The sequence below is a fragment of the Apiospora hydei genome (genome assembly GCF_038363865.1).
Source record: "Apiospora hydei strain CBS 114990 chromosome Unknown utg000002l_segment0_segment0, whole genome shotgun sequence".
NCBI classification, from domain to species: domain Eukaryota; kingdom Fungi; phylum Ascomycota; class Sordariomycetes; order Amphisphaeriales; family Apiosporaceae; genus Apiospora; species Apiospora hydei.
In genome coordinates this window covers 329,575-340,792 of record NW_027117361.1, presented here as the reverse complement: position 1 = coordinate 340,792, position 11,218 = coordinate 329,575, and the positions used below count along the sequence as shown (strand labels likewise).

General features: G+C 38.6%; 1 protein-coding gene across 1 annotated transcript; it reads left to right on the top strand.

The window, feature by feature from the left end:
- Positions 1-8,284: 8,284 nt before the first annotated feature.
- PG997_000115 (uncharacterized protein) lies at positions 8,285-9,343 on the top strand (the record flags this gene model as incomplete). Its single annotated transcript, XM_066804430.1, has 1 exon — positions 8,285-9,343. One exon carries the CDS (start codon positions 8,285-8,287, stop codon positions 9,341-9,343), a length of 1,059 nt encoding a protein of 352 aa, XP_066674203.1.
- Between the last annotated feature and the right edge of the window lie 1,875 nt (positions 9,344-11,218).

Sequence of the window (11,218 nt, the reverse complement as noted above, 5' to 3'; positions counted from 1 at the left end):
GGTCGCTGTTTATTTTTCGATATTATATAAGATTTCACGCGACTTATATTACGTACCTATTTAAGTAACGCTTATTTAATTACCCTTAACGTAGTTTACCATTAAATCGAATATATTATTAAATCGAACACTTTTATTACCGATTTACTTAATTAAACTTTAACGCGTAATAACTTTATAATTATAATATTTTATTTATTTTAAAAAAAGCGGATAACTTTAATAATTTAAGCGTTACGAAACGGTTTAACCTGAATTAATTAAAAAACTATAGCGAAACACTACGTCGTTTTATTATTTACCTTTAGCGATTAATTTTACGGCCGAACCGTACGACGCGAAATTCGATATTTAAAGTATAAATTAAATACGATTAAAAAAAAGGTATTTCGTAAACATATAATTAATTTAAATACCCGAGGGATGCCTTTAAAAATAACTAATGTAGAAAATATGGCCAATCTCTTTATCGCGTCGCGCGGCGGCGACCGCGTCGGTAAGCACTAAGCTAGGCGCTTTATTAACCGTAACCCGGACTTTAAGACTAAAATAAACCGTCGGTACGATTATTAAAAAGCTCTCTATAAAAATCCGAAGGTTATTTCCGGCTAGTTTAGCCTAGTTATTAATATTAAGGCTAAATACGGTATCGCCGACAAAGATATATAGAATTTTAACGAAACCGGCTTTATAATAAATATAATCGGGTTAATACTCGTCGTAATACGCGTTAATCGGCGTAAAAAAGCGAAATCGGTCCAGTTTAATAATTAAAAATAATCGACGGCCATTAAATATATTAATTCGTAAAGCTAATATATTTCGCTTTTCTTAATCGTTTAAAGTTAATATTACCTCGCGAACTAATCGCGTAAAAATAGCTTACCGGGCGATTAAGTAATTAAACCGATTTTTAATAAATGGACCGATAACGAGATAAGTTTAAATTAAATTAAATACTTCGATAAATATACTAAATCGTAAATAAAAAATCGCTACCGCCTTTTAATTCTCGACGGCCACGAGAGCTATATTTCGGCCGAATTTAAAGTATACTGCCAAGATAATAACATTATTACTATTAATATGCCTCCTTATTTATCGCACCTGCTTTAACCTCTCGATATAGCACTTTATTCGCCCTTAAAACGTGCTTATTCGAAAGAAATCGAGCTATTTATTAAGGCCTCGATAAACTACATTACGAAGCTTAAATTCTTTATCGCGTTTAAGGCCGCACATTTTACTGTTTTCACGGAAGCTAATATTAAATCTAGATTTAACGTATCCGGCTTAGTACCTCACTATTCGAACGAAGTAATAAATAAGCTGGATATATAATTTCGGACGCCTATACCGGAGTAGTCGCGACCCGGGATTTTAAGTACGTATAACCCCTAAACGCCGTCTAACCCGTAATAAACGATTAAATATTTTATTTATATTAAAAAGAGGGTGTTTACCTATTAAAAAAGTTTTTTAACGCTAATTTTAAATACGGTAAATTAAATAGCGAAGGGTATAACTCGAATAGCCTATAAGGTAATTATATTAAAAAATTAGGTCCGCATTTTTTAAAATGCTAATTTAATTTTTTCGAAACGCCGGAAAATTAAAAAATTACGAGTTTAGTTTAGAGGAGCCCTTACTATTAAAAAATCTTAAACGCTATAAAATAAAAAAATAAAAAGGAAGCGTCCACCGACCGGCGAAGGCGAAAATAGTAGCTCGTTAAAACGACGCGCGACGGGCGATAGGCGCTATAGTAACTGCGGCGAAACCGGTTATAATACGTGAACGTGTAAAAAAGATATAAAATTAAGTAGCGAATCGAATAGCGAGTAATTTTAATTAATTTAAAGCGTTATAATTAAATAAATTTATATAAAAATATCGAGATGTAAAAAAAGTGTCCGATTTAATAATATGTTTAATTTAATAGTAAACTACGTTAAAGCTTTTTATTATATAAAAAACGTTAATTTATTATACTATTAACGTAATCGTTCACCGTTAATATTTTACCCTAGATTTAATTGTGATTTAATATATAAAGTTTAAAAACATTAAGTATAACTTACCGCCGTATTAATATAATTAAAAATACCTTACTAATATTATACTTATTATATAAAAAAAATAGCTAGTCGCGAACTTCGTTTATATTTAAACATTATAATATAATAAATTATCTACGGCACGTATAGTAAATACGAGGCTATAATTACGCCGGTAAATACTATATAAAACTTAAAGCGAGATTAGATTTATTATTAACTATTAGAAACCGTGCGCGCTTTAAAGTAAGTCTTTAAGTAAAACGGTTCCTAGTAGTCTCTATAGTATTAATCTTATCGCTGATAATTCTTTTACTTTAAAGTAGCTGGGCTATGTCGCCTATAAAGACATAAGGAGCGTATCGACGCCGCGGACATCCCCAACGACGTCGGGGATGCAGACTTAACTAAGCCCGAACCTTCCTAATCCTGTGGATTAATAGCGTCGGACTCCTTCGTCGCATCTTCTTTAATTTATATGCTAACACTAACACTAAAAAGGCTAGATTAAGGGAGGATGCGAATAAATTAAAGGACTATTATACATGTATATATATACACACACTTTTATTACGCCCGGGCTAAGCTTTAAAGGGTAACTATTAATTATAATTATATAAAGTTTTATAAGCTTTTATTAACACTTTTTAAGGGTAATAATTTAAGCATTAAATCGTAACCGATTATATAAACTTTTTTTAAGTATATTAATAAGTAGCCTTTCTATTTAAAATTCTCGTCTTATTTAAGACGTGCGTATCTCGTCTCTTTATATACGGTATTTTATGTATATACATAGGCTTTCCTCGTGGTTAAATTTAGAGAAAAAAAAACCAGCACGTTTAACAGCGGGGAAGATAACATAAACGAGGGTTTAATATATTTATCCTTACCTTCGACTCGTTTTTCGCGTATTAATAACGTGAACCCGTTAAAAGTTATAAATCGCTAATAGCCGTTTTCGTATATATAGGCGGCTATAGTCCACTTTTAATTTTTAAAACGTAGTGGCACTTAATTATATTAATATTCTCTCGATTAAATTACCTGCTTTTAATTATTATTACCGTCTTTAATAATTTATAAAACCTAAATTTACCGTTTAAACGAAATAGTAAAGCGCATCCCGTACTCGGCTAAGTAGTTAACTTATTAATATAATAAAGAAGCCGAAGAACGAGTTTCCCACGACTTAGCCTAACTCGCTGCCTATATAGGTATTAGAACTTGGCGAAAAGTTAATAGAAACGAACCGAGAGCTCCGGTAATATATAGATACACTTCTCTAAGCCTATATAAACGGTTTACGCTAAAGTAATAAAAAGCTTTAAAAGAACCTTAATATAAAGCGCGTAAAAATAGCGCGTAAAAGCGATAAATTATAATAAGCCCGTAAGAAATAAAAGAATATATAGTCGAATAATAACTTTAATACCTTATTATTAAACTATTATTAAAATAATAATATAATAAAGCAGAGAATATTAAACGAGTAAAATATTAAAATAGGAAGCTTATTAACGAAGTTAACGGAAGCTAGAGTAGAAATCCGCAAGCTACAAAGCTAACGGCAGCAGCACGAGATACTTAACGAGGAAACGCAAGCGAGCACGGGCACAAGGATATTTACAAAGTAAAAGGGGCGGCGCCGGCATAATCGCGGGAGAAATAGCGGCCCGTCTTACTGCGCGATTTAATCGGGGGTCCAGTCTTAAAGACGTGGCTGGGGCGTCTGGCCATCCTGGCCAGACGGGCTTAGAGAAACTGTTGGCAGTGGCATGAAAGCCTAGTAGGTTGTGAGTACCTTGACGGAGATAGTGGACCTTGATGAGCAGTTTACTAGGGGACCTTAACGTCTTAAGGTGGTATTTCCACTAAGGTCACTATGCTAGCAGGGTGTCTTAAATGAGGCTAACCTGGCCATGCATTTATATAAGGGCCAGGCCTATAGGCATTTAAAAGAGAAGAAGATCATTAACGAGAGTATTAATAAATACGGTTATACACTTAAAGACTTATAAAAGCGAATCGTAATAAAAATAAAAATAACCGCGCGGTAATATATATATATTATATTATATTAACACGGTGTATAATATTAAATCGGTATATAATCGGCTATTAAATGCTTTAATATTATAAAATACGTAACGGTGTATACGTATATACTAAGAATTCGATACTAATAAGTATATATATATAAAGCCGTAGTTTAGCACTTTATATACGCGATAAGGGCTATATAAAACCGTGGGCTTCTACTAAGGATTTAATAATAATATAGCGTTTAAATTAAAACGAAAACGAGGTTAAACGTTAATAATTATATATAGTAAACATGCGATGTGCCGTCGTTATTCTCTTCGTTTAATAAGCGCATAGTTAGTAATACGAAGGAGATAAGCGAAAAGTGGTTTTAGTTTACATTTACCGTTATATCCTACTTATTTACGTAATAATAAATACGAAATAATTTTATAATAAATAATCGTTTTTAAAGGCTAGTCGAGCTCTTAGCGTATACGGAAAACTATTAAATATAGTAATTTAAAATGCTATATTATACTTAATACGCTTTAATTATAACTCGTATATTAACTTATTACGGCCACCGATAATTAATGTATAACCGTAATTTTAACTCACCACTTTTTTACGACGTTCGAAGCTACGAATAAGATTAGTCCTTAATAATTTTAAAGTTTAAGATAACTTTCTACCCCACTAAATTAATTAACGTAACCGAGAATTTCCTTACGATAAACGCACTTTAAAAAATTAAACTATTAATAGCTTTACTACGACCGTATAAAATGCTTAAAAAGTTTAGGTTCTTCGATATTATAGTAGTTTTAAGCTATACGTTACGATAGAAGCAATATTAAGTTACTATAAAATAAAAAGAAAAAAAAGGAATTATAAAGAAAGAAAGGAACTATAGAAAAAAAAAGGAACTATAGAGAAAGAAAAGAACTATAGAGATACTTTTTTTCGTGTTATATATAAAGGAAAAAACCTAACTATTAAATATGCCCCTATTAGAATATTTTTACCCTTATCGCTATTACCGTATACACCTTTCCTTAATTATTTTATTAAGCTATACTCTATTATAGCTTCTCTATATAACTCTTCTTAATTTTACCTAAGAAGCTTTAAATATCGCTGCCGTTAAAATTAGTATACTTTTCCTTTATAAGCACCTCTTTTAATCGAAGGGAGTGCCCTTTTTTATTATTAGTCGCCTTAAGGCACTTAATAACGTTACCCTTACTATACTGCGGCTTTTATAATAAAAGTATGGCTACTTTCGCGCACTTTTTAGTGGTTATATTAATATATTTAAAATTACGGGTTATATACTTTTACGTATTATTTATAAAAAGACTTTAATATTATTAATATTAATAAAAGAATAAAAGAGAAAAAGGCACGTAATACGTACGTAAATAAAGCTAAGATATATAGCCGTAATTTTAATACTAAAATACTCCCGTAAATTTTAATGCGACTTAATAAAGCTGGTAATAGCGGCCTTACTAGCGGAATATAATACTGTGCCCATGTTGTGTAAGTACGCCGCGATGCTGGCGAAAAATAGCAGGTTACCCTCGAGCTCGGGGTGCTATCGCTAATAGTTAAAAACTATCTATGCTAAGCGTATTAGCCCCACCGTATTAACGGCAAACTCGCGGTAATAGGTCACGGCGGCGTCTAGGTTGTCCTGCGCGGCCACGACGGACGGCGACTTTTTACTTAGTAAATTCTAAAAGTTTCTTATAAGAGGATTAAAAACACCCGCGCTATTAACCATAATATTAACACGACCGTACTCCTTTAACGATACTTCTTAGAGCGCGTTAATTTACTCTCATTTATTTATATCGGTGGTTTAAAAAATAGCTAAGAGGTGTTCGCTATCGCTTCCACGTCGCTCGTACTTTCTCAACGTTTCCGCAGCCTCCGGCCGCAGGCACAGGTTTGCCATTACGACTAAGCACCCTGCCTTAAGCAGTAGCTTTGTTAAGGCATAATTAATGCCTACAATTTATATATTAATAAAGGGCCGATAATAAACGGGGAGAAAGAAATAATTAACTTATTAGATCTTACTCCGGTTACGATGGTTACTTTCCCCTTTAAATCGTATAAAAACATTGTTATTTATCTTTTTTTTAAATAAAAAGTAAATAAAGTTTATAGATAAAAATAAAATAAAAGAGTTAAATAAATTAAACCGCGTTCGTTATTATATAAATACTTTACATTAAGAATATAAAGGAGTAAAAAGTATATATTATATAATAGTATATATACACTTAGAAACGGAGTGCTTTTTTTAAGAACTAAGCTTATTTCGCTCGAAACCAGGTCGGCTTAGTGTTAACCCCCCTCGTCGAAGATATTCACCTCGCTATATAATATATATAGTATATTATATACGTAATAAACAGCTAACCTCTTTTTTAATTTATAAATATATATATAGTATTTACTATACTATATATATAGAATACTTAATAATAATTTAATTTTATTACACTTCTTTATTATTTACGATAGTTAATAGGGATATTAGCGATATATATTAGTGTTAATTATTTTAACATAATTATATATATATATATACACAGTTTATTAACGCCCGGGCGGTAGAGCCGAAAGGGTAACTAACGCTAATTTACGGTACATTCTTAAATCGCTTCCTTATCACTTAAAGCCCATACAGTCGCTAGCGAAACCTGCGTCCTCTCTTTACTCTTTAATAGTTACCGTTCTAGCCCTACTTTGCAGGGGTAACTGCTAACACTATGTACCCCTCTAAGCTTATAAGTATAGAGTTAATTTTAGCTGTGCTTATTCTTTTTTATGCATTTATAAATCGATTATAATATTTTTAAATTACTTTATACTTAATAAAACTAAGAGCTAAAAGCTGCTAATAGTTTATACTCTCCTTCGTAATGTAATCGTCCCTATTAACGTTTATAAGCAGAGCTTTTAATACAAATCCGGTTAGCGTCGTCTTTAAGGCGCAAGCCACTACCTGTTATTATAATATAAACGATTCCCATGTCGAGATCACTCGCATCTTTCATCCACTCGGTTTTATGTATTTTCCTTCTGGAATATGCATAGTGCGAAAGATAATGTGGAAGGTGATCTTAGGCTAGCGGGGGCTTCGTCTAGGTAGCTAGGGTATGCTGCTCTAGCACATCCCCGGGCGCCAATAAATTGTGTGTGTACAGGGGCAGCCGTTAGCAGTAGTCGGACTAAGCACGTTGACTTTGCTCACTTCCTGTGGTGCGTGATTCTTCCCATGAACATGTTCTAGCAAAGTTCTTCCAAGCGTCCAAAGGCGCGTTTCTAGCGCGTCCCTCGTCCAATATGTGTCGTAGTTGTAGAAGAATGTTCAAACATCTGATCGGACTGCCGTTAAATCGTCGGAAAGGAAGTCGCTGACCACGTCACGTATCGGTCACTTTCGGGTAGTGCGTCGGATAGGTCGTCGGATTAGGCGTCGGGTAGGGCATCGGGTAGGGCATCAGGTAGGGAGTCGAGTAGGTCGTCTTTGGATAATGGTCTCTTAGCTCGTTACGTCGTGTCAAGGTTGGATCCGAGGCCGTGGACAAAGACGACGCTCCCACGTTAGCCTGCGTACGGTTCCATCCAGTGAACCTTAACTTACTCCACGCCGCCGACCCGAGCCGGGGAGCTATAGGAGCCGACCTGGACAAGTCCATATCTCGCCCTAGGGACCTGGTGCTTGCGAAAGCGGTATGAGATCCTCTTTCTGAGCTGATGGTAGATGATTACGCCTAGGATGGCGACAGCGCTCCAGAATGCAGCGGGGGGTGAGTGTTGTCATCGTTGCGAGGTCCCTGTCTGAAATGAACAGCTCCGCTTTCCCAGACAGTGTTGTCTTCGTTGGCTCGTGCGTGGACAGTCAGAGACGTTTTACGACGGGGGAGGAGTCTTGGACATGCTACTGTATGTCACGAATTGGAGTCTGCGGTCAATCATGATGGGATGGGCGATCGGAGTAGCTCTCAGCAGCGGCTGAACGGGCTGGTAGCGGCCTCAGGCAACCGGACCCCGCCCAGTGGTGTTCCCAGACTTCCCCTCTGATATACGGCGATATGCTCCTGTCCACCAACTGGCTTTCTTATTCATCATTTCGTTGATACGTTTACTTCTTGGTGTACATATACTCTGCGCCGACTCCGATGGATCCTCAAGTACATTTTTTGCCCACAGACGCTCTAAACAAAGACCGTTTGGCACGTCAGCCTTCGGCCCAGACACTGCCGTCAATAGAGCAAAACCCTCCAGAGTCCATCGCGCACGTTCCCGGTGACCCTGCAGTGGGCCTAGGTCATAATGATGTCGGCGCACATCTTTCAAAACATCTGAGGACTCCAGTTCTGGACGAGCTGTATGAGAAACTCTGGCTCGTAGCTAGAAAATCTGGCGAGAGCATCGATCCGCTGCACACGCAGAAAGTCAAGGGCCGTGCGATCATGCCTACTGAAGACCCCAACCTCCATCTCGTCTGGGACCGGGACAAAATCTACATTAAACCCGTCCCGTTATTCCTGCTCAACTATGACTTTTGGTTGACGTATCTCCAAGAACCCGAGCAACACCCTTCCTCCAGAGTCCCCCAGGAGCCTTCCCAAATCCAACTACCGATCTCTGACCGCTCGATTGCGACCGGCTTCCTGCGGTCGTACGCTCTGCTGATACCGAACCGCCTTGATTTCGCGCTGGCACAGGAGAGTCACTTGATACCTCCGGGCATCAATTGGCTGGAGTGGTCGAAATTCACCACCCACTTCCGACGTAAATTGGATAACGAAGTTGCAAAGCGTTATCATTATGGGCAGCTACGTCTCTCACGGTTGCACTGGGCCGTCCGAATATTTCGACCCAGAAATACTAGCACATCCTGGTTCTATGCGAATCCCTACTGGTCCATCACTGAGCTCGTAGAGCGGGCGACCGTACCACTCCTCTTCATCTTTGCGAGCATCTCCCTTGTTCTTTCGTCGATGCAGGTCATACTCTCTGTGCCAGTCGACGATTTGTGGTATAAAGATTCAGCTAAACTAATCCTCCGTGAAGCGAGCCGGGCTTTTTGGGTGTTTTCGATTGGGGTGGTACTGTTTGGTGGGATTGTATGGGTATTTATCCTCGGTATCCCATTAATTATATTACTAGGGCAATTAGCTTGGGCAATTAGACACCGTGATAAAGGCCCAAACATCCAGGCTCCTTCGGTATAGCTAGCAAGGAAGCGAGGGCCATAGTCTACGATAGCGACGCCCGGTTCATATTCGATCACTGGTTAGGTTGTCTGAAGACGCTTCGTGCATGAGTACGAGTAATGCTCAATTTTCAAACCTCATCTCATACGCGACCACCCTCTGTGATAGTAAATGGTCACTGTTAGAATTATAATGCCCAGAGCTGAACATCACTAGCATTCGTTTGCGTCCGCCGTCAACCCTGACACCATTAGTATCCGTTTACATTAACTAGATTGATGCTCCCTGTTCAATCCTGGGTGGTATGGTCGAACGCCGTCAAAAAGTGCGCGAGGAACTTCTCGAAGTTTGCATCATCAGCGGACCGAAACTTATTCAGCCCACGATGATCCGTGTCAAGGTAGATGTTTTCTGCATAACCTAGCTCTCCGTGTTCACGATCGACGGTCTGGCCTGAAGTAAGTCTTTTGTCGCTTAAAAGGGCCTTGCCTAGGCTTACCTCTTTTAGTGGGAATCCCCCAAGCGTCTCGGGCCTCATCTCGAGGAAGTTCGCAATGTGTGGCCTAACGTTGTTGCTCCGGCGTCTTGGTTGGGCAAAGGAGTCGCGGAATGCGTTGTCCAATTTATCGAGCTCTCTTTCGTCGTTTGATAAGAGTTTTAACATGGCATCTGAAGAGCCCCTCCAATATGTCGTACACGCCAACAGCCTTGCAACCAAGATATTGGAGGCGCCACGGTGGGGTACACCAAGGAACAAAATTCCTCGTGTCTTAAGTGCAATATTACTCCCTTGCAATCGGGCGTCAAGTAAGGTCTGATATAAAGTTATTAGTAAAGCTTCTAGAAAGCCATGCCTCATTTACAAACCTGCTTAAGTAGCAAGCCTCCGAAGCTGTGTGTAACGAAGATAATGGGATTCTCCCCCTATTCATCGAGTTTAGCAGAGTAAGGCTCGGGAAGTAACGTACTAACCTTGTTCACATTATTAATTTGTTGCAACATAGATCTTGCATGATCGTGGAATGTCATCGTTGGGGAGTGTGAAGCCCACGATGTTTGGTGGTTAAGCATGATGACTCTGATCTTCTTCAGCTTTTTGTGCCTGGGGAGTATGTCCCGAAGCCAATGGATCTCAGCCCCATCTTTCAAAGACCATGCAGTGGAGGCGTTAGACCCAAGCCCGTGGATTGCAAATACACTGACGTGGATTAGCATTGGAAACGGCATGAAGTTTGAAAAGGCTTACTCGACGCTGATATCCCCAGAGCTGATATCCCCGCGATCGTAAAGAATTTTGTACGGCGTAGAGATGGGAGTTATTTGATATGGCGTCCAGTAGTCGAGTGGGGCAGAAAAGAAGACATGCAGTGGTGACAGCCAAGCTAGCCACAGCATTAAAACAGAGAGGAAGAGATATTTGGCGATCATCGTAGCGGTTCCGGATGGCTTACATAGGCGGCAGAAAAGACCAGTGCCAAACAGGCTGCAAGAAACGACTTTCCAGTAAAAGCCTTTTCCTGTCAGGTAGCCTAATGCGATGAAGGCGAGGCCATAGAAGAGATGGAGTGAGTTGCGTTGTTGGTTTCTTGGTGATGCGGGTTGCCGGTTGCCGTCATCTGTGATACAAGCCGCTTATTATTAGAAGATGCTCGATGGAAGAGGGGTGTGATAAAGTCTTACTTTCTAGCTGGCCTGCCTCTCGAATTCCTTGATAGCGAGCTGTTTCTAACCCTGTAGCGGTCTGTGGATCTCTAACCGTGAGATCGGATGATTTTCCCCAGCTATGACTTCCACTGGACCCAGAGAGCCTGGTGTATTGGGAACGGGTAAAGCTAGTTATCGAACGACGATCGCGCTCCGTCGTAGTTTCGGAGCCCCGGTTTGAGCTAAGCC